The sequence below is a fragment of the Dicentrarchus labrax genome, unplaced genomic scaffold, assembly GCF_905237075.1.
Source record: "Dicentrarchus labrax unplaced genomic scaffold, dlabrax2021, whole genome shotgun sequence".
NCBI classification, from domain to species: domain Eukaryota; kingdom Metazoa; phylum Chordata; class Actinopteri; family Moronidae; genus Dicentrarchus; species Dicentrarchus labrax.
This window is the reverse complement of record NW_026136710.1, coordinates 16,162,814-16,187,725: the sequence shown is the minus strand read 5'-3', so window position 1 is coordinate 16,187,725 and position 24,912 is coordinate 16,162,814. Positions and strand designations below refer to the sequence as shown.

Sequence of the window (24,912 nt, the reverse complement as noted above, 5' to 3'; positions counted from 1 at the left end):
TTAATCTAGATCAGACAATTAACCAATCATTAATCTGGGTCGCTATTTAAACTGGGGCTGCTGATGGGTCAATGGTGACCTCTGACCTGTGGGTTACCACAGCAACATGGGGCACATCAGTTAAACAAACCCTCCTTCAGCAGCTGTTAACGATCTAATCGGGTGTCCTTAGATATGATTAAATAAAACAATCTTATTAAGAGCAGGTGGCTGTCTGCTTTTGTCTAAATTGGCTGAGCATGCACGCACACACGCACCAACACACACACACACACACACACAGTGTAGGTCATGTCTACAATAAAATCTCACAAATCCTGTCAATGTGTTGCACAATGTTTTTGAACATGTTTAGATTATTCATGAAAAATTAACTTATGCTTCTTTAAAAACAGATACAGATATAGATATGTTGATATTTTGTGCTGTAATAAAATCAGGGCGCAGGTTTAAAACGTGAGATTGACCCTGGTTTAAGTAGGCACATGTGTAAATGTGTCATTAGCTGTACAGTAGAGCTGCAGACATTATACTTTGATAAGCAATAAATCCTCTACCTTGTGTAAGGCCTGGGAGCCATACAGCTGCTGGACACATTATTAGGAACACAGCAATCTTAGGTATTCATCATATCAATCAATCAATCAATCAATTTTTGTAAATGGATTGTTTAGCTTTTGTAAAACTGTAACAGAAGTGTGGATTTGTCTCTAATTGTTAGTGTGTAGTGTTGAACTGTCTGAGGTCAGGCTTTGAAGTGTAATGTACATATTATTATTACATAATAATGTAACATATTGCATATTTATGTAACCACTACGACAGGTTAGAATATGACCATAAATCGAAATCAACGCCCCTCGGACACAATCTAGACAAAAACCTTCAACCATTCTGTTGTTTATTGCTGGGCTGCTGTATAGACTAATGCGTCTTGGTGTTCTTGGTTCATGGCGTGTCAAGTTTTACTAGACTCGCAGAGGTGATGTTATACTTCCATAAAACAGTAAGTAAATTCAGCCAGCTATATGTCTTCTATTCCTTGTGGACAAGATAAGATTTGTTGCTCTCTTCATAAATCTAAAGCTCCGGTTAGAATCATTTGATCTGATGATCAGACCTTTCCATCTATCTATGTATCCATCTATCTATCTATCTATCTATCTATCTATCTATCTATTTAGTTGTGTGGTATTTCGCTATATTTATTCATAACCTATCCCACTGACACTGCTGGGGTGGAGGTAAAGTGAGGACGGGGTTAAGTCTCATTGGAACGTGCGCAGAAGACCGCGCTCTCGTGCTGGAGGTCTCGCCGGTACTAGTGTCGGTACAGAGGTTGACTCGAGCCAAGCAGCACGCGCGCTCTGGAAAGCTTCTACTCGGGTGTTTAACAAGGGGGAAAAGGTTTTTTTCTTTTTTCTTCTCGAGTACCGGGACGAAGTAATGTTGTCTTGGCTCCTGCGCTCTGGATGATAATGGGATAATTTTCCTTTGAAGCCATCAGATGTTTCCAGTGGTGGATTTCACTGTTTTGGAACGTGTTTGATGCGCATTAACCTGTTTTTCGACATTTCCTCCTCTGGGCTTGCCTACACACACTCTGCTTCATTTTTTATTTTTTTTTTTTCTGCCACTGGAATATCTGGAAATTGTACCATCTGATTCCATGACCTGTTTAATAATCAAAAGGCTTGAATGATGAAAATCTTTTGAGATGAAAAACAGCACTTTTGGGGATAATTTTTTGCTTGTGCGCGGCTCGTGCCTGATCTCGCGCCTCAGCAGCCTGTTGTCTGTGTCCGTGGAGAAACGCACAACTTTGCCACGAGCTGGAGCCGGAGCTGCTGGAGCGGGGGCTGCAGCTGGTCTGAGCGGTGCGCCAGGGCCACACGCAGGGGGCCAGGAGGGGGACCAACGGAGCGGCCCCGGTGTTCGGCCGTTCTGCGGTTGTACGGGGCATCCGGTGCAGCTGTGGAGCGCGGATGATGAAGACGGTGGTGACGATGATGATGATGAATGGCTCGGCAGCTCGAGCTGGCACCGGGGTCTCGCCATCATTATGTTTAGTTCTGTGCGCACTCGTCTTTCTCCCCCTGTGCGCTCGCTCGCACCCGCAGCCGTGCCAGGTGCTGAAACGGATCGGCCACACGGTTCGGGTCGGGGCTCTGCATGTCCAGCCTCGCTTGCTCGCCACCACCACCGCCGGCAGCGGTCCTGAGGACTGGGACAGCGATCGAGGTTTGATAGGGAACGGGGAGCGGCTGCTGGAGTTGGAAAAGCAGGTTAAAACAAGTGCCAGTGCGCCTGGATATGGAAGCCTCAGGACCAGGGGCACCGCCAATAGCCAGCGGGGATCCAACAGGAGTAAGAGCCAGGCACGACAGCGGGAAGAGAACACCTCGAAGGAGAACCGCGTGTTCGCACCCCGCGACTCGGTCCTGCTCGCGGTCGAGGCTCTCAACCGGGCCGGATTGCTGCCATACAATTTATCCATGGAGCTTGTCATGGCAGTTGGGTCCGGACTCGGCGAGCTTCCCGCGTTCTCCTCTTCCTCTGCGGGCAGCCCCGAGATCGAGGACCCGCTGTCCTTCGTGGAGAGCGTGTGTCACACCGTGGTCGTGCAGGGGGTGTCCGCCATGATCGCCTTTCCACGGAACCGGGACGAGTTTGTCAAATTGGAGTTCGTGTCACTTGCGCTCCGGGTGCCAGTAGTCAGCGTTGTGCAGAGAGAATTTACGCGCCAGAGTGAGGTAAAAAAAAAAAAAAAAAAAAAGTTATTCCTAAGTTTCATTAGAACTGCTGTTAACTGTTGATTACTGCACTTCGGCATCCAGCTGCAGTGGGCTGTGTCTATACAGGTGTAACAGATGTTATATAAAGAAACACGGGTTGCCTCCGTGACTAGTGAAGTTGAACACCATATGTCCAACAGTTCAATTCACACAAAGATAGATTTATCTCAGTTTTAAGACGTGAATAAAATGAGCTCATGTGGATTTATGAGGCCTAATTCACCATCATGGCCCAGATATTAGACAGAGGCTGGAAGGGGAGACACTTGCCTTCTGTTGTTCCTGGCCTTCTTCCTCCTCCTCCTCCTCCTCCTCCTGTGTGTATTAGGCATTCTTTCAGATGAAGGGCAGAACATTTTCCTTTCTTTTCTTTTCTTGTTCAGTATTGATTTCACCACTCTTGGTTAAATGGCCCAAATTAAGCTAAAGTGGCGATACACACAATATGTGACAAGAGTTGGAGTTCTTGATTTTCACATTTAAAGCTGGAAAAGGCTGCAGTGGCTTCAGACTGAAAGCAAATTAGGGAGCATGGACAGCACCAGCGGCTCTGTCCATGGTGCTGAAATCTACAATGTGCACTGGTTGTCTGTTTGCAGAAGAGGAGGAGGAGAGTGCATTCTCTTATCTTCTACAGAAAAATGTAACAAGTAAAACTGCGATTGAAGGCTGCGTGCACCCAGCAGCACATGCCCCAAAGGGTATATATGCATAAAGAAAAATGCTTTGTTGTGTACACAAAGCAGAAGTTCAGCACTATGGAGAGAGAGAGAGAGAGAGAGAGAGAGAGAGAGAGAGAGAGAGAGAGAGAGAGCACATGAGTATACTGTAGTAAAAGAATCAACTTGGTACTATACTTCATTTTAACAACTTACTACCTCCCCAGCTGAGATTAATCCACACACACACTCACACACGCACACACTAGTAAAAGCTTTAGATAACCTCAAGAAGTACACATCTACAGTATTCAATCAAACTCCTTTCAACAAAAACAACATGACAGCTATGACAATCTATCCACTAATCATTATTAGACATCTATATGACAATCATTCTTGAATCAGAGGACTAATTCTAAAGTCAAACCAAATTCAAACTCTAATGTCAGTATATAGAACCCATTTATGGCAGAGCCACCCATAAGCGAGACCAAGTTTACCCCAGAGGTGAATGCACACTGAATGGCCAACAGTGAGTCAACCATACATCAAAATATGAAGGAATTTTACATTGAAGTCAAAATTGTTTTCCCCTAACCTGACTGTGCAAGATGTTTTGTTACACAGAACTAAGAGGGAAGTTTGGAAAAGGGCAAGCACTTTCAAAAAATAGCTTTCAGTACTACGTCAAAGTATGTTGAAGGATGGTCTGGTACCAATTTAGTTTGGCCACAAACACATAGATTGAAGCCTGGCAAGATGGATTTTTTACGTGATAAAGGTTCTTTCACACCTGTTCTTCAAACGACCTCTATGTATATTTGGCTAGCCTACAGTATATATGCAGTCCTTTTTACAAATGTACCCACTTGACTGGAAAACTCAATTATAAGAACTTTTACATGAAGTAAAATATAATCTGCAGTGGCATTATCATTTTTTAAACCAGTGGGCAATATATTTTTACTATCAGCTTTGTTTTAACCAAGAGCTATCTTTCTGTAAAAGTAGGCAGGACTTTTTAAGAAATAATAACCATCCATCTTTTGAATTTAGCTTTGAAATGGTTTGGGTAGGTGAGGTACGCAATCTGTGAAACTTTAGAGATCTAAGGTGTTTGTAGGAAACAAGACCTGCATAGAGAACATCAGAACAACAAAAGGTTTTTGTCAGTGCCTTCTAAAACAAAATTATATAGCATTTTCTGGTCTCCCTTATGGATTTATGGTTAGGCAACTACCGTTTTGTTTAGGTTGGAGGAAGATCATCCTCATGTTTAAAATTAACCTTGACAGTTGGCAGGAGGTGGGTCGTGAGCTTAGTCAATTTTATGAGCTGAACAAAAAAAAGCTGTTCTTGTGCCAAATACACAGACTGAAGATTATCAGTAGAGTTTGCCGCTAGAATGTGAGAAAGAGAAAATGAGTTAAAAGTGTAAACACTCCAAATTAATCACTGGGACGGTTCATCAATTATCATTCTCTGGAAAAGAAACCTACTGAGAGTATTTGTGAGTGTGTGTATTTATTTGTGCGTACAGGTAGAAATTTCAAGTACAAGTAGACACACCCACACAGACAGATACACAAAATGATTCAGTGTAACTATGCACTGTAAACCTCTTTAATTAGGTGGCACTAACAGGGCAGTTACTGCATATCAATGAGTACCAACGAGCAGTAAGAGTTTTGTGTGTGTGCGTGTGTGTGTGTGTGTGTGTGTGTTTGACTTTCCACACACAACCGTTCTGGGAGTGGGAAAGAGCATCATTGTTTTTTTCAACACTCATCTCTCTCACACACACACACACACACACACACACACACACACACACACACACACACACACACACACTCACACACACACAGAAACACACACATCCGAATCATTAGTTAGACTGAAGGGCTCTGGGACACATGCCACCTACTGAGCTATAGTAATGTGGGTGTGTGTGTGCATGTGTGTGTGTGTGTGTGTGTGTGTGTGTGTGTGTGTGTGTGTGTGTGTGTGTGTGTGTGCATGTGCATGCATCCGTGTGTGTGTGTGTGTGTGTGTGTGTGTGTGTGTGTGTGTGTGTGTGTGTGTGTGTGTGTGTGTGTGTGTGTGTGTTGGTGTGTGTTTGTGTAGGTGTGTGTGTGTGCGTTTCTCCAGGGTAATATCTAATTTCCTGCTCTGTGCACAAGGAAGCATTTCACTGTAAGGAGTCAGCAGGTGTTTAAAGTCCAAACAGGTTCTTAAAAGTGAAATAACAGGTGTAGGTAAAGCAGACAAACCAGCCGACAAAGATTGATGGATGGATGAATGGGTGGGTAGATGGATGGAAGGATGAACTGGCAGAAAAACTGACTGCGAAATAGGCAGCCATACAAACAGATTGTGCAGTGCTTGTGTGTGACTTTTAGAGAAATGGCTTAACTCCCCTCTGACTCAATCTAGTTTTGCTTGCAAATCCCAACTGAAGGCTGACAGCAATTTCTCCAAAACAGAGTTTTCAAAATATGAAAACTTTTTGAGTGTCTTTAGAGGATATCATCATCATTTTATTTGCTATTGCCACATTTATTCAAAGTTTATAATTAAGGTTAAAGAAAGTTCACTGTTGAAAATTGTATAATATAATGAATCAGCAAGCAGCCTTTGATAATATAATCTGCCCACGGTTTGTTATATAAGTGTCCAAATGATGTGCCTGCTTAAGGACCAAAGCATAAAGTGACCCCAGAGTAAAGGGGCTAGGTGGGTTGGGAGTAGGTGGCAATGGGTCCTGGAAGCAGCACAGAACTGAGGATTTAGCATATAAAGGCCAGGGATGGAGAAACTCATGGGGAAAGGAAACTCCCTGGGAAAGACCAGCTGTTTCTGATAGGAGGACTGAGCTTGTGGAAAATATAGCATCTTCAGTGAGAGCATAAAGCATATATTATGCAAATATCTATTGCTACTTAATCCAATTATCTACAAATGTATGCTCTTTGCATTAAAATGTGTTGCAGATATTTCCTTTATGTCAAAGGGCATATACAGAGTGGATGTGAAGGCATGCAATGAAAATTACCAGCAGATGCGTGAGGTATCCACCGTGTTGCCGATTCATTAGATCCATCTGTACAATTTAATCAGTACAAACGTGCTAATGTCTTGCAAGAAATCCAACCGTTGCTAAGCTTATCATGTTCAGCTTTTGCAGTCAGTATCAGTTTAATCAATGTTGATGATTAAATATTATGTCAGTTTTTAAGGCTGTACTTAGTGGTGTTGTGCTGCACTGCATTAGTTTGTACAGGTGTAACTAACAACTGCACTAGTCAGTCAGTGTACAATTTGATAGTCTGAACATGTTTTTATCAGGACAGAAAGAAGCTACATATGAAGAAATGAGTCGATGTGTAAATACGTCATGGTCTTTGGACTTTATCACAGTCACATTAACTCAAAATTGGGTCATATTGAATGCCACAAAACAGAATTCGTCAGTGTCAGCTATCACAATCAGCCGTTTTATTTTGTGTGCTCCAAATCACTGACAACCCAAAATAGTCTGGATCAATCCTTACAACAGTAGCAGTAACTGATGAAAATGTGGCAAGTACACACATTCAAACTTACCAGCAATCATAGGCTGACATGCAGCGTATGAGGTATTGACAGAGAACTTAAAATGACCCACCTTTGTAGTGTTTTAAATCATGACCAATCAAGTCCTTTTTCATGATAGTTTTTTTCTATCTCTGTGTTTTGGCATGTGTAGACGTGTTAAACCTCATGTGCCTCACATACCCACTCATGCAGTGTGCCAGATATATAAAAATTGTGGTTTTTTAAATATATATTAAAAATATAGTTTACAACTCACAATAAGTGAGTTGGGACTGAAGGATGTCAGTATAAAAGTAAGATTTAAAAAAAGCACTTATACACAGTAAACCTAGAAATATCTTTTCAATTTGATCCTGGTAAATTAATTTGTAGATTACACTGATTAGGATATCGGAGTAATTATGTCCTAACCATCTATCTAGGGATAACAGATGAACGATAGGGCTTTGCTGACTATGGAGTTAGTGGAGTCCCTTCATAAATAACGCTGGGAGTGACATCAGGTGGACAGTGGGATGAAAGGTTGAGAGGTATGGGTAGGTGTTAGAATTAGGTGTTGGGGCCATATAGGGATTTCTTGCTTTGAAAAGATAAATAGTGAGACCCCCAGCACATTTTGCAACATTTGCAATATGTTGGGTTTTTGCTAAACCAACATTCTCTGTAAATTATTGCAAAGACGGGGCTGTGTTCTATATGTGTACCAAAGAAAACTTCTGTAATCTTGTAAAAAAGGATACCCATTTAAATCAGTTTTCACACAATGAATCATCTAATCAAAAAAAGATCAATAACCAAGTCATTACTACTTTATTTGATTTGTCCACTGGCTCATGATTCTGCCAGTCCCTGCAGTTTTACCATACAGCAAGGGTTGCAAGTTTCTTCACATAAAAACTCACAGCAAATACATTTTGGCTGTGGGAATCATAGGAAAAAAATGAAGATTTTTGAAGTGAGAAGAGTGATGAAAGAGAGCAAAGTGACAGGAGAGCTGGGATTTCCTGGTGCATCAAAAGCAGAAGACCTCTGTATTTATGTAACAGAGCAAGCAGTCGCACTTTCTAGCAAAATCTTCCCAGTTTATTTACACGAGGAACAAAAAGAGGGTTACAGATTTATGGTGATCACAGTGCACAAGTGGAGCAGCGGAGAATAAAATCCTCCAGTTCTCCTGAGAGATGAGAGGAGGTGAGGGTCTGATGCCCTGTGGACTGCATTACCATTTCTTTCCCTGACACAGGATTTCTAAATTTGAAATAGAACACGTAGTATTGCTTTTGTTGGTGCTTTTGTTGCAGCAAAAATCCATCCATGTATATGCAATAAGCAGATGAATAATTGTCTTATTTGCATGCCTATTGGGTAGAGTGATTAATGGGATAAATGAAATTAGCCAATAGATTAATCTAATGGACTTTTAGTGCAAAGCTTGTGTAAAAGTTGTAAAGTCAATTAAACAGAGTTGCTGAGGGCCTTTTAAGTGTGTGTAGTTCTGCGTGTGTGTGTGTGTGTGAGTGCATGCAAGCAAATGCATGACTAATTGATTGCCTGGGTGGCTGGTATGTTGAGCGTCGGGTACAGTATGCCAAGGTACACTGAAGCAGCACTGGCAGCTCATACAGCCTGTTCTGGCCTATTTAATTTTATCTAAAGTATTACAGGGCTGACTGTGTCAACTTTGAAACGTATCTGTTCTGATCTTCTGGCTTATTATAATCCTGTAGGTGCAATGCACTGTATGTGTAGAGTACAGTAGGTTTGCACTGGTCGAAGGGAGTCAGCGGACCTTTTCTGTGGTTTTTCCTGTTTCAGCCAGTTACATATGATATTTTACATTGCTGTCAACCATTTTTTAGAGCATTTTTAAGATGAATGTTCAACCTTGCGGAAAGCTGTTTTCACTTTCTTGACATATAAGAAATGAGTGCTTGACTTGGTTAAGATCATAGAGAGCATTTTAGTGACTTTTTTAAAGGTCCAGTGTGTAACATTTTGGAGGATCTATTAGCAGAAATTAATTATAATATTTATAGATTTGTTTTTTAATTAGTGTATGATCACCTGAAAATAAGAATCATTGTGTTTTCGTTAGAATTAACCGTTTTTGTCTATAGAGTCCTCTTCCACACAGCCCGGCATGTTAAACCGCCATGTTTTGAGAGAGATGGTTTGAGAGTCCTGCTGCTGAACAACTTCACATAATCACACAATTCCAGTATCAATATTTGCATATTATTTGTCTGCTGGATTGATTTTTTGATAACATCAATGAGAAAAGGAGACTTCTGAAATTGGTCCCTGCATGCAACATTGCACGATAACACAAAGATAACTGTGACTAAACAAAAAACGAAAGGCAGTGGATGTTTCACTGTGGATTAGTTATCTCAAGCACATTCAGAGGCTCTCAAAGGTGATTTAACATACTGAAATAAAATGAAACCAGCTGTAGCCTGCAAGGTAGAAAATCAATACGAAAAGGTTCTATAGAATTTGGAAAATGGTCAACAGCAATATAAAGACTACACAACATGTCACTGATGGGCTAATATAACACCACCTGTATGGTCATTTAACAAAATATGTTGTTAATTTGTTTTATATTGGTATAGTACAATATAAAACATCACTGACAGAAAGCCCATTTCCCAAATTACAAAGCAAGCAAGCACTCAGCCTCTCACACACAAAATTGAGATCTTGTTTATGTAAGATTTGTAACATTATGTATACTCAGACCAGACCATGAAAGATAGCGTAAATTATATTTATCATATCTATATCTTTGGTAATTCTACTGTCAAAAGGCAAAACAAATAATCAAGCTTTTCATTTTGCTATCTTTCTTGAGCATTTAACCATTTGGTGGATGGTTTTCATCACAACAAGACCACACTCTTTTATCATCCAACCATTGCTGTGCTCTGCCCATTGATCCGTCCAGGTCTCATCAATCAGCTGATGAATTTATGAATCACAAATCAGAGGTGTGATTACATTACATAGTACAGTATGTGAAAGGCCCCTTTGAAATGGCACCTGGTTGAATTTCTTTAGGTTTGAGGTTGCTTAAAATACAAATAGAGTACACATAAAAATAGATGTAGTGTATTTCTTATGATGTGAATAATGATATTCATGGAGGCAGGTAAGTGGAGGCTGAAATCCATTATATCCAACAGACTGTGTTTGTTCTCGAGGAACAAATTGAATTCTAAGATAGGAAGTAATTCTACTGTCCAATTTATAACCTTTCTGTCTTCCTTTCTTTCCTTTTTTCTTCTCTTCTCCGCTCTGCTACATCTGTTTCTTCTTCCTGGTGCCCCCTCTTCCTATTCTTATTCCTTTCTAACCTTCTTTCTTAACGTTGCACCTCACCTCCTCCTCAACCATCCTTCCATTGTCCTTACTTTGCCTTTCATGCTTTTTGCATCTCATCTTTCCCTTCTCCCTTTCTCACATTTTACCACCACTTTCCCAAATCACATCATTTTCTCTGTTCCGCTGTCTTCCATTTTCACCCTTCTAACCTTTTTGCTTGTCCTTTGTGTAAACCATTCACACCCGCTTGCCAAATCATCTCCCATTACACCTGCTCCTGCTACAATCTCCCAACAGAATTCTCTCCATTTCCAAATGGCAATGCGGACCGTGGAGGCCCCGCCATCCCGTCTCCTCTATTCCCTGCTGATGATGAATGGCTGGTGGGACATCAGTGTTGTGCTCTGTCAGGAATGGGACATTAGCGACTTCCTCGTCCTCATCAAGAACAACACCCGCTTCCACCTGGGCACTCTTGTCAACCTGACAACTGTCGCCTCAACCTCGCCACAGACTTCATCTTCATTATCACACTCAGGAGTGGCATCAGGTGTCGCAACAGGAGTGGATGCGACGTCGTCATTGTCATCTTTACCTTATTTCTCCCCCGCTGCCTCATCTCCTGCTTCTTCGTCCACTTCATCCTCCAAATCAGACCAGCAGCAAGCTCTCATGCGGCAGCTGGAGGCCCTGAGAGAACCTTCCTCCACGACAGGAGTGGTGACATTTGGGTGCGAGATCCGTGAGGTTCGCCGTCTGTGGACGCTGGCCACCCGGATGATGCTCCCAGAGTTTCACTGGGTTTTGGGGGACAGCCAGAATGTGGCCGAGCTGAGAACAGAGGGGTTGCCTCTGGGGTTACTGGCACATGGGGTCATGGGGTCCCCTTCTCTGGATCACTACGTCCAAGACTCAGTGGAGCTGGTCGCACGGGCGGTGGGCAGTGCAGCCCAACAGAATCCTGCCCTGGCACTCATACCTGGTACTACAAACTGTATGGATATACAACAGAGTAACGGAAGCTCGGGGGAATACTTGGCAAGGTAGGAAATCATGTTGATACTTTAGTGATAATTACAGCCACGCATATTAGAATTAGATTGCATTTTGTGGACATGAATAGTGTGATTATTTTGATTTTGATGATGTTCCATGTTTTAGCCCATTTTCTACAAATCTCATACTTGAGATCACCGTTTGGCAAACCATGCTGTTGTGTTTTAGAAATCTGAATGCATTTTGTCTGATTTCTAAGCATCAATCAGCTGCCTGCTGCACTGTAAAACAATGCTGATGAGACTGGTAAAGTGAACCAGAACAGTAAAGTGGAAAACTGTGATACTGTATAACTAAGGGGAACTGCAGAGTTGGGTGATAGTTTTCTGTTTGTCTCTTCACGTGTCCCCTTTCACATAGAAATAGCCATGTGATCCATTGTTAATATAAAATATTGATTACAACCATTCTTATTTTCAGGTTAAAAAAACAGTATGAAAACTTAGAGATTTGTCAGCAAAAATAGATATGGTACTAAAATGTACAAAAACACCATTATAGTCATTTTAAGGCTAAAATCTTTGTTTTGTGTTGAGGTCGATATTGAATCCAAAAAAAATATCCATATGTCTCACCCTCTCTCTCCACTGTGCTGCTTACATATGATATTTTGCTTCTGGTTTCTACTTTGTCTCCACTATAATCCTTTTGTTGTGGGAGAATGTACTTCTCTCACACTGTCACTGTTTGGTCATAGTCCAGCAGCAATCTCAGTCTGGAATTCGCCACAGAAAACACATTCATACACATCTGCACAGGCGCACGCATGCACAAGAATGCAGCGTATTTGAACACACACTATATAACTGCAGCAATGTGGTAAAATGATAACGTGTGATGAATTGCATTTAGCAGCAGTTTTCTAATCTGCAGCAGGGCCACTCTACTTTATATTGCTGAGATATGAGCGATGAAGAGTCTGTGATCACACACCGCTGCATTACAATAAGAGTTCGACCTTTCTTACTGAGATTCTCCTCAAAACACCTGAATCAGCAGGATGATCATTCCAGGAAGGTAATTATTTGAGCATGAGGAGCTTAGCGGGACTAGAGGAGATTTCTGATTGTGTTTACATTTCTGTGGTTCATCATGAGCTTCGTATAAAGTGTTGATGAGTGTTTTACATATCACAGAACAAAGAACAGGTGTCACGGAACCTTTTACCAGGTTTATAAGAACCCTGTCATTGATCCTGTGAAGGCAGGGCAGTGTCCAATATTGGGTACTGGGTCTAATCCAAAGTACACAGGGATTAGGATGAATTAGCCGTATAGCTGGCACAGGGAAATCTGTAGGTATTTGATAGCAATATATGATATACTATGACCAGCTGTGCATGCTGGGGAAAAGATAACGATCTATGTTTGTATGTAAGCTGCAAAGTTAAAGAAAAACAGTTTTCTCCAAGAAATGTTATTCCTTTTTTCGTATATCAGTTTGGACTGCCGCATCACATTCTTACTACTGGGATTAATAGATCCTGACTTACTGTTCTTTTTCCAATTTCAGCATGTCTCTCTAGGTTAGATTGGCGATAAATTGAATCAGGGTCATGATCATCATCTGTTACCATTAAGTTTTGTTCCCTGTAGTATGAAATATATTTGTGTGGGCAGTTGAACCATTTTACTGGTGTCCTTTTCTTTTTTTTTTGACGTTCTATTTAATTTGATTGTGGAGTAGCAGTTTAGTAGTCAGATACACTGAGTCACCTGTGTCTTTTTCCTACTGTTTTTTAGTGTGTGATTCCTGTGGATTTCCAATGAGCACCATCTGTGGCTGAAAAGAGCTTTTAAAGCTGTTGGCTAAAATTAGTTTCTTATTCTTACCAACCAATATTTTTTTTTGTCATAGTTTTCCTTCTTACATGCATCTTAGAGATATGTGATATTTCTTCATGTGCTGGTAAGCAATGATTAGCCATGGGTTTCAGAACATTACTCTATGTACATCCTTTGTCCATTGTTTTCCAAATCAGTATGGGCAGAATGCATTAAATTATAATATTCCATACAATTGCAGAGGGCTCAAGGACTGAGATGGCCTGAGGGACAGTAAGATAAATTAAAGCGTTGAGAATGAGGCAAAAGGTTAGAGTTGACTGTCCTCCAGTTCTGCAGAGGAAGAAGCCGATACAGTATTTGCACATGGATGTTGCTGAAAGTCAGGCTATATATAATTTGAAAGCAATTTTGACTTATTTTGCTTCAGGGCTGTAGGACATTTAGACACAGGAGAAGTGCTTAGATATATTAAAGTTTGATACTATTCTTTAATAATGCTACTAAGTTCAGCTGGGGATTATGATGAAGAGGATTGAAGTTTGGAATATAACAAATGCATACTATAAGTTTTTAGATTTTTGTCATTTTTAGTTCATATAAAACACATTGAATATACATATTTTCTAGTAATGCTATTATTACCTACTACCTACCTATTTCCTATTTAAATTGTTTAACAAAAGTTGTATAATGGGGTAATAATCAAAAAAGGGGGTAGTGTATGAAGAATCCATAGCTACATCACAGTGCAGCAACAACAGCTCACTTGGGTCTTTTGGAACAAAATAAATTTGTCCTATATCTGCTGTAATACAGTAATAATAAAAAAAACTATACAGATATACTTAAGAGATATGCCACATCTCTTAAGTATATCTGTATAGTTTTTTTTAGTTAGAATGTTAGAATATATGTTTAAGCCATCTGTCTTGAACATAAGAGAGTGAAAAAAGAAGCAGGTGTTAAAAGGAAGAGCTGATAAATAGACGATGTTTGCCTCCAGACAAAGCAGCTGTAAAAAGAGGCAGCCAGAGCAGATAATAATTGTTCAGTACAGTTTGTGTCACTGCCCCATTGTCCTGTTTTTGTCCACTAGTACTTTATAGTAGGCGCTCTGGTGGAGGAGTTTGTTAGGCAGTGCACAACACTGGAGTGAGTTACTGAATAACAACAGTGACTTCAAAATCTCCACCTGTTACCAGCTAATTTCCATGGCAGCACAGTGTTGCTGCAACAAAGATAATCACTGAACTAATTAGACATAGCGATTATAAAATCATCAATCGTCAATCCTGTAGCTCAGTGTTTATTTGACTTTTATTGGCATGCTTGTTGTATTTGCAGAAAGTGAAATTCCCTTTAGTAAGTCTTATTAACGTAGTTTAACCAAGATTAAGCTGATTGAAGACAATGACATCACAATAAGGAGAATAATAAAAGTTTATACCTCCACCCTCTTTAGTAATAATCAACCTCTATTCACATTCTTATTAGAAGGAAATAAATGGGGAAATACTGGAAAAAGATTGACACCGCTTAAAGCCACTATTAAGAGCTTCTTTTACAATTTAGAAATCATCTTAAAAGATGTGCCCCTCCTGACTTTTTCTCGATTAGTTCTTTCAAAAAGTAGTATTACATTGAAAAAAATCAAGTTGGTCATGGTAAAACATTAAAACGTTTTAGCTTTTTAGCTTCTGACCCCTGAAAATGCAGCAATGTCTGTTTGTGACCTATTTCTGTGACCAGTTTATCAAAGAACAATGTTCCCATCTTGAAGTTAAAATTGTCAATTTATTTACACATAGTTTTTTTCCCAGTTAATCATCAAGTTTTCTCTTGCGTACCTACCTTGTCTTTTTTCTTTTTTAGTATTAAACTTGCATTTTAAATCATTTCTGACTTTTCTGTTGCAATGAGAGGATTGCCTTTGGTTCTCTGTTAGAACTGTGGTACCAGGTTCTCGGTGGATGAGTTAACCTGGAGGGAACCTTTGTCACCACAATAGTGCTGAAGCCAGAAATCATGTGACAGATGAGCAACACAGACGCTGTAGCAGTTCTCAAGCTGGACATTGAAACCCTCCAGGGAGTATTATGATTATTATGGACTTGTGGTTGCAGCAGTGTCGCTGGTCGGGCAATCAACCAGTCACAAGAGGAAATAGCGGATGACATATAGAGGTGTTTGTCATCAGACAACTGTAGTGTAGAGGCTCATGGCAGGGGAGGCACTGTAGAAACCACCGGCTAGATGCTAAAACCAGTTCCAGTTTGACCAAGCAAATCAGGAGCCAGATGTTGGATGTTGTAGTTGGATGAGAAAAATCCAGAAAATAGAAGGATGCTTGAAATTTGATTCTGCTCTATTTGAATGTTAATGAAACACATAAGTGTAAAAACTAAATTAAAAACAACATGATTAAACAATTAAAGAGCTGCAAAAAATATATAAATCAACCAAGAGTATAGATTCACATCGCAACTGCACAAAGATAGGTGACAAGTTGAAAAGCAAAAACACGAATACAACAACATTTGGCAGATATTTATCCAGATATTTTCCTCCAGGCTAGACTAGCTAGACTAGCTAACTAGAGAGCAGGTGCCAAATAAGGAACTTCCACAAGGATGTAATGGATGAGGGGAAATGTTAATTTGAGGTATACGTTTATGATCCTCATTAATCAAGATGCAGCAGGCCATGTTTCATTTGGAAAAACCTCCCATCATATGAAACTTAGAGGTCAGTATGTAAGAGTTAGGGCCATCCACCGATGTAGCAGATTACAACCCCCTCACCTCATTCTCCCGTTCCAAGTGTATAGGAAACTACAGTGGCAGTGAAACTCGCCAAAATTCATTTTGTTTGGTTTGTCCATTCTGGGCTACTGTAGAACACGGCAGACTGCATGAAAAGCGACCCGCTTCCTCTGTAGACAAGAACTGCTCACCCTAAGATAACAAAAAAACTTATTTTCAGGTGATTAGACACTAATGAAAACATAATTATGAATATTATAGTCAATGTCTGCCAATAGATCCTCCACAATGTTACACCTTTAATCCAATATTTCGTCATCATAGAGTAAGTGACAATTTATAACATATTGTCCCCTGAACAGCAGTGTTTGTACTGCAGAAGACACTAACTCCCTGACACTGATTTCTTTTTTCAAAATTGACAAACTGTTGCTGTAGTTTTAAACTGATGAAAACATGCCAGGTGTAGTTTAAATAACACTGTTTTTTAAATAATTGAAATGTGTGGTAATGACATAAGTTTGACATGTCTGTATATATGCAAGTAGGCACAGAACACTGAAATTGCTCTAGGGAAGGGAGAGCGAATTAGCTGGTGTATTAAAGTGGCCTAAGTTGGATTCTCTCAATTCCCAATTGAAAATGGCTCGAAGGGAATCGTGCCAATTCTTACTACTGAGGAAAGTTTAAAATGTCCCCAGATCAATTTTCTTTTGCAATATACTGACATAAGTAATGAATGATATGAATGAAAAATTAAACAAACATAATCTAATAATGTAGAAAGACTAGCATTCCATTAGAAGTCAGATGATTTATTATTCTTTATTTCAAAAAGGGTTAATCAGTTACTGCAGGCTATTCTGCTTGGCTAATTTATTTATTATTATCATCTCTCTCTCTCCATTTGCCTTCTCAGGCTTCTATCTAAGAAGGATCAGGAAGGGTCGGGCTTCATCCTGATGTTCACACCCCAGATCTTTTTTTTTCTTCTATTAACCACCGGGTTCAGTTTGCTGATCATCCTGGGAGCTGCTCTTTCTGGTCATTCATTCAGTTGGTCCTATGGGGAAATTCAAGGCACATCACGTAGCATTATGCTTAGAAAACAAAAACAAAACTTCTAGAAATTACAATTACATGCTGTTAATTTGCAATCATCAGGCCAAATGTCCTACTTCTACTACTCAAAATAAACGTCAACATCTGTTTTATGCGAGGAATACAACAATCCAACAAGGAATTCTACAGATATTAATGGGTCCTTTAGCGCCAATCAATTGGCAAAATTGTCATTGCCCACATAATATTGCATTATGTAATAGGCTCTAAAATGTATGATGAAACAACAATGTGATTATTTTAATATTTTAGTCATTTTAGTGTGATAATTACATCCAAATACTGTTGCCTAATTGACCATTTGCCAAGCCCAGCCCTCCTTATTTAGTGTTGCTAAGCTTTCTGTTCTCACATAGCACAGTTTGCAATTGGTCTTCGGTTTCAGGCAATGAAGAGTTAGACAAAGGCACTTTTCTCAGTGTCCCAGTGTCTTTGGTGAACCTAAAACTGTGTCTGATTTTTGGCAGCGACAGCTAAAATGTAAACTTCTCCAAATTCAATGGAGTAGGGCAGAGCTGTTAACATTAGCCTTCACTCAGATTATAGCAGGACTAGCTCCCACACAGAGGGAGAAAGAATGTGCTATATTTTAAAAGGGCTTTTTTGTAATGTAACCTGTATATAATGTAGAGTGAAATGTTGCTGACCTTAAGGACATGAGGTTACTTTTCACTTAGCAATGTTTACACCTCATAAGCACACTGTTTAATCCATTCCTCCCTCTTTTGCTCCTGTATTTTTTGGTTTTGGAGAGGGCAAAAAAAGAAACCACCATGCAAACTGTATTGCTCTTACTACAGCCCCATTCACGCCGCTTGAACATGTACAGACATCCAAAGGCCTGATATGTCTGGTTACAGCTGCTAAGCTATGATTGGAAAATCTCTGTTTGGAGAGGGATTTAGTGAGCAGTAAATTGGTATACTGCCTTTGTTTCATAGTGATTAATCGGATTCATTAGTCTATTTTTTCATTCTTAAAGGTCCAGTGCGTAGGGTTTGGTGGCATCTAGTGGTGCTGCAGATCGCAACTCCCTCGCTTCACCTTCCCCTTCCTTGCGCAAAGGAGAAACTATGGTGACTTTGCAGAAAATGCAAACAACCATATCAAGAGCCAGTGTTTGGTTTTGTCCCTTCTGGGCTACTGTAGAAATATGGCGGATTCCATGAAAAGCTCATTCTAAGGTAACAAAAACATAACTGTTCCTTTATTCAGGTGATTATACACTAATGAAAACATAGTCATGCATATTACATTCCATTTCTGCCAATAGATCCCCATAAATGTTACACACTGGCCCTTTAACTTCAGTGCAGACACTGCTAAATAAAACTAAATATTTCCACATTTCCATTTCCAAGTTAGTATCTATATACATGTACATAACATAACATATGTGAATACAACCCACAAAAAATCTAAATATCATCCTAGACAATGTAAGTAGTGTAAGGAACATCATCATGTCTTCAAAGGTGTGGTAACAACAGCTTGGATGGTCTTCATCATATATCCTATAGTGGTGGAGTGGTAACCATTTTTAAACATTTTGACCTGGTGAAAAACTGCGATAGAGAATCTTTGCCCTGTTATATAAATTTGTCATTCGGAGTCTGTACAGGCATTAGATTTGTACCGAAACGTGATGTGTGTATGGTATAATTAGGGGTTACACAGTGTATGCTATTCCACTGTATTTGTATTTATAGTGTGTATAAGCCTGTGAGAGGGACTGATAAGGTTTGCCCACCAGACTGAGAGGCTAAGGGAGAAGAGTTACAGGGTAGGTGGCAAAAGATGTGATAAGAGAAAATGTGTGGTGCAGGAAAAGAAAGACAAAGACAGAGCAGAACATACGAGAGGAAGACATTTCCAGATAAATACTGTAAATAACCCCAGGAGATGCAGATACAGATAAACTGCAGGGGGCAAAAGTCCTGTCTTAACAGATAAGATATAGCCAGGACAAATTTCAGAAGCTTATGTTATGCATTTTTTTTCCCACCAGAGACGACCCGTCATGATAAAAATCATTTTAAAGTGATGCATGCCCAACAAAGCCAAGTATAGTGCCCTGATGTGCTGGCCAGCTGAGCTATAAAGATAGAAAATGCTATATAATAAATGTCCCCTTTGAGGGTTGCATTGCCTGAACCAATGCAAGTAAAACTCTTTCTGTTTGCTTCAGGGGGGATTGGTTTAACAAGGAGGGATGCTCTTGGCAGAAGCTTTCATGCTGCTAAGAAGGCAGCGGCATTTGCTTATTTCTCTATCGTTTGGTGTTAAGAGCATGATGTTTTGATACAAACTGAAAAACAACATGTTTCAATGTTGCTGATAAATATTTAGCAAGTAATATAAGTTACAAAAATGTAAATGCATTTCCATCTCTTTTCATTCATCTGCTTTTTTTGCTCACTCCTTTCTTTCTAGTATGGCCAGTGATGTGAACGTAAACGCAGCTTTGTGGTTACACTATAATATGCTTAAAATCTTGTTTAGGTGATTCATGAGGAAAGAACACGGACATGACATTGAGTTGGTGTTCCTGTGTAATAGATGTGATTCACCCAGACGTCACTCTTCAGCTTAAAATACCATCAAGACTCCTCTGCTTCAAATGCCAGCATTTTTCATTTCATGGGGTGGAAATGAATCATGTTGCATTGTATAAAAAGTTAAGTCACAGTTAGAAGGTATACTGTGGCAGTTCCTGATGTAAAAGAAGTCAAGGTCTTGTTTGACAGTCAGCGACCCTAAAAAGTCCAAATCTATCTAACAAGCACCTGTCCTTGCACTAGTATCACCTTGCCTTTTGTTGTTCAAGCTTCTCCGGAACAACTTTTGTTTCTATATTGAAAGCGAAGAAAGCTTTTGTAAAAGTTACACTGTCTGATTATTTACTTAAACTAAAGAAACTTGAAGAGTCTGCTCAGGCTTCATGAGCTATGCTCCATACAAATAATTGTAAGGGTGTTTTCACAGTCACATTCTTCTTGTAAGAACACTTAAAAATTCTAATGTATGTTACTCTATACATACAAGTCGTATTAATTGTGAGATGTACAAAAGTAAAAGTACTTGATGCAGAAAAAAATGTGAAGGATTTAATTAACTTTTGTATAGGTATATGTCATATGTCATGTTTAATAAGTTATTTGTATGTCTCGCATTGAAATCACAATCTGTTAAGTATATTGACTAGGAAAAAGAAAAACTAACAATATTGCTTCTTTACTATAATTCAAAGGAGAAAAAATATTAAGACACACAATAAAGTTCAAGTGCCTTAAAATTGTGTTTAAGTACCTACCTGTGTAAATGTATTTCATTACATTCCAGCACTAAAAAAGACTTTAATGGGTGGCACAAATATTTAATCGCAAACAATTACATATATCAATATATCCGTTTGGAAAAGCCCCTAAATGAAGATATTTGAACTCAAACACATTACATTATTGTGGAACATTTGTAAAGCATTGAATAAAAATATTTGAAATATTAGTCTAAAATATGGCCATAACAGATCAATAAATTATTTTCTGTTTTTTAACACGTTTCTTTTTTAAATTAATCTAAATGAATGTGTTAAATTTGACAGCATTTAACACCAAACTGGGATGGCAGCTGGGGTGGTCACACATTTTTTAGGGATGGCAGCTACCACACTATGCCACCCCTCTCTATCTGCTCCGAGTTCATCAACATCATCACAGGCAAAGCATTTATGTGGGTGTGTCAGTTCTCCCACTGCAAACTGGTCTGATTAGACCACACTCCATATTGTGGTCTATGGGACTTCAACCAGCGACCCTCCGGTTCCCAGGCCTAGTTTCTACACACTGAGCTACTGCCGCCCAATTAAAGTCAATAGCCAATATTTCATTAATAAGTGGAGCCAATCAGGATCAAGCCCAGTTGTAATGAGTACCCTGGAGTTCTGATTATGTGAGTGGAGCGGCAGCTATTTCCACTCCACAGCCAGTGTAGTCTCTCCACTCTGGGCTTTTTCTGCTTACTGCTCCCGGCCTGCTTCCTGTTCATGCATGAGAGAACATGGTCCATCACATCCCTTAAAAGGAGTTACATGGAAAAATCCACATGTACACTCAGCGCACTTACTGTATCTTAACCTGTTTGTTGTAGCATGTTTTTTACACTAGTGGGATAGATTGATGTCGGAGTGACCTTAGAGTGAAATAGAGCATCTCTGGCTTTAAAGAAGAAACTTTCTGCTGCAGGAAAAAATGTGAAAAACTACTTATCCAACTCCACTCAGCAGACATGCCTTGCCAGTATTAGTCTAAAACTGTCTGTAACTTCAGATTCCAACAATAAAAGACACTAAAATCCTCCCCATGTCTCGACTTAACACGAAATATTAACTCTTCTAATATGTGACCTTTTACTAAAATGTGACATTTCACTTTTAACACGCAACACCCTCTATGCTGTCAAGAGCATGTCACTTCCACTGTGCACAATGAGGAAAAAGACACACTCCCCAGGTAGCTTAACATCTACAAGCTGCAGTGAAGACACTGACCTTCAGATGGACTAGTTGAGCTGTCAGTTTGACTTAACGGCAGTTAAAGACATAGGAAAGTAGACAAGGTGGTGGAAAGGGGAATTTTCCAGTGAGCAAGGTGACACAAAAGAGATATTTCGGAAAAGGTCACATCATTTACATCATTAACTCCTGAAGGCATATGGAAGAGGTGTGCATCTATTTGCACAGAATGGATGCCAGGCATTCTTTCTTGCGCACAAACATATCCATTCCAGTGGACAAGTGTGTGTGGGTGTGTTTTTCTGTGTGTGGGTGCAAGTGTGTGCGTCTTCTCCGGTATCTGACACTCTCAGACAGCCAGTAGCATGGCTCAGTGAGAGAGATGGCGTAATCACTGGACCGTGGTCTGTCTTATCCTGTCACACACACACACACACAGGCATACACACAAAAACACACTCTAGACAGACACTGAGGCCACCAAGATAATATACCTCCCCGGTTCTGGTGTTACACCATTAAATTGGGATTTTTTTATAAACTAACCAAGGGTAAAATATAATCGTACATTTAAGCCAGTAAATCATAGCTACAGAAATCCTAAAGTGCCTGGAAAAGGAAAAGGTGGTTTTCTTCTTGGCAAATGAAAACTTCTTTAGCAGTTCAACATCTTGCAGTTAACTTGATTTTATGATTTGTTCCATGCCTCTCACTTTGTGGTCGTGTGTCATTAGGTTTCAGGTTTTGTCAACAGAACTGTGAATTTAAGCATCATGTCCTTGTTAACATATCAGCCTAGTTCAACGTGTATAAAAGGATGTAGTGTAGCGCGATGTTACAGCACAGCAAATCCTCTCAGGGAGCAGGCCGAGCTAGATCGATGAGTCAACAAAGAATGTGGCTTTGACAGTCTGACTCTCTGTTCCCCTTTTAAAAGAACTTGGCAACCACAAACTCTCAGTAACTTTAACCAAATAATTCTTATTTTAAACAAGACTACGATTGTTTCTGTAATTTTAACCAAGTAATTTTTAATGACAAAATGTGATCTTCCTGTAGCATTAGTGGAGTAGTTGACTAAACAATCTAAACTTGAGGTCTACTTACTTGCATGCTCAGGAGTTTTTGAGCATATCACATGGTCCTCATTAGGAATCATCGGATTACCATGGAACTGATGGAACTGAAATATGTTTCTAAGGTCAAACATGAACTGTCTGGGCGCCTGGTTAGCTCACCTGGTAGAGCTGGCACCCCATGTATCGAGGGTGAGTCCTTTCTGTAGCGGCCCCGTGTTTGAATCTGACCTGTGGCCCTTTGCTGCGTGTCATCCCCTCTCTTTCTCGCCTTTCCTGTCACTCTTCAGCTGTCACAGGCCCACTGAATGACAAAGTGTGAAAACTGGTGAGAAGTAATTAATTCCAAATCCAGTGTCAACATATTGTTGACATCTCAGGCCATTCATCACTGTAAATGGATGGTTCGTTAATTGTGAATGTTTTCAGCATGCACTTCTTAAAACTAAAAGAAACGAAACAACTTCAGATCAAATTGGGCTGTATGTGGCACTTGAAATAAAATAAATTTGACACCACTCCTGAAGAGAATACTGCCTAAGAATGCTTAAAGTAGGTTTAAGCATTCTTGAAGTAAACGTCTTTATATCATAAGCAAGAAAGACATTTCAAGCTTTAAATTACTGTAGTAAATTGGAAGAGCAAATATAAACATAAAATGTTACATTTTTAGACTTTTCAGTCGACCACTTAAAAGTAAATGTTTTTTACAGGAAGGATGAAACTAATTATTGACAAATAATAATTCTCCCTATTCATACATTTCGTCACTAGTGGGCAACAGATGTAAACAGACATCGCTGTGCTCTGTCCATGTTTCTGAAACAACTGTCACTATGTCAAGTCTGCAAGGGTGCATATATGTAACCAATGCTACAATCACAGTTTGAACTTTCTAAAATTTTTAATATATAAAGCAAAATGTTTTCCCAAAGATATTTCTACTCCTGGATGTGTTAAACTATTATCCACAGTTTCTTTCAGTTATTTCCATACACTTGCAAGAAAGGAAATGCAAATAATATACTTTGTCCTCCCACAGGTCAACTTAAATTATGAAACGACAAAAGATGATTTTTCCTCCTCTAACTCTTCTGCTATCCTCTTTCCCTCTCATTCTCCTTCCACCACTCTCCTCCCCATATCACCCGCTTTTCCTCTGCCATTTCTTTATTCTCTTTCTCCTCATTCCCCTCAGATTTCTATCCAACACATCATTTGAGGGCCAGAGCGGTTTTATATCAAGAGACAGTCACAGCCAGAATGTCATCTCTGAGGCCCATCACTACATCTGGTCCCTCCAGCTGGACCCCCTAGGCCAGCCAACCTGGACCCGCCTGGGACGCTGGCGCAGGGGGAAAGTTCTGATGGACCAGGGGGCCTGGCCAAGCCATCAAGGTTCTGGGGTTGGAGGTGACTGGCGCCGATCCACACGACTGCACATGAGGGTAGTGACACTGGTGGAGCACCCGTTTGTATTTACCCGTGAGGTGGATGGGGATGGGTTGTGTCCCGCAGGCCAGTTGTGCCTCGACCCGCTCACCAATGACTCCTCGGTTTTGGAACGACTTTTCCAGAACCTTGCAGGACACAACATATCAGTTCCCACAGAGCACAAAAAGTGTTGTTATGGTTACTGCATTGACCTGCTGGAGAAGCTGGCAGAGGACATGGGCTTCACTTTTGATCTCTATATTGTAGGTGATGGGAAGTATGGGGGCTTCAAGAATGGTCGCTGGACAGGACTGGTGGGTGATCTGCTCAGTGGCGCTGCCCACCTGGCAGTGACATCTTTTAGCATTAATTCAGCCAGAAGCCAAGTCATTGACTTCACCTCGCCCTTCTTCTCCACCAGCCTGGGAATTCTGGTCAGTACTTATTTTGTTTTTTTGTACAGATTCTGTTTTTCTTCTGTTTTGTCATATAATCCACTTCTGTTACTCTTGGGCGCTCCTTCTCTGTCATTGACCTCACCTAAACTCTCTCCGCTTGGTATGCTGGTGGTCAGTATCACTATGGCAGAGTTTTATTACTGCAAGCCCTACCTCACTGGATTTTAATGCAGTTCCTCATATGGGGTTGGACTGAGTGTACAGCTTTGTGGAGTGACCCTATTATTACAATTACTAGTCTCACCATCTGACAGGCATAGTGATGGTGGTAAACATTTTCTCCTCTCTCCTCTTAAGATATTCTGCTTTATTTACTGTGGCTTCTA

General features: G+C 40.1%; 1 protein-coding gene across 1 annotated transcript in view; it reads left to right on the top strand.

The window, feature by feature from the left end:
* The first annotated feature begins 1,344 nt into the window (after window positions 1-1,344).
* The window catches only part of grin3a (glutamate receptor, ionotropic, N-methyl-D-aspartate 3A), a 45,980-nt gene continuing 22,412 nt past the window's right edge, over window positions 1,345-24,912 (top strand). The window contains exons 1-3 of the mRNA XM_051413241.1: window positions 1,345-2,753; window positions 10,676-11,421; window positions 23,893-24,562. Of these exons, the coding sequence (XP_051269201.1) occupies window positions 1,986-2,753; window positions 10,676-11,421; window positions 23,893-24,562 (2,184 nt within the window). The 5' untranslated portion in view covers window positions 1,345-1,985. The remainder of the gene's footprint in view (window positions 2,754-10,675; window positions 11,422-23,892; window positions 24,563-24,912) is intronic.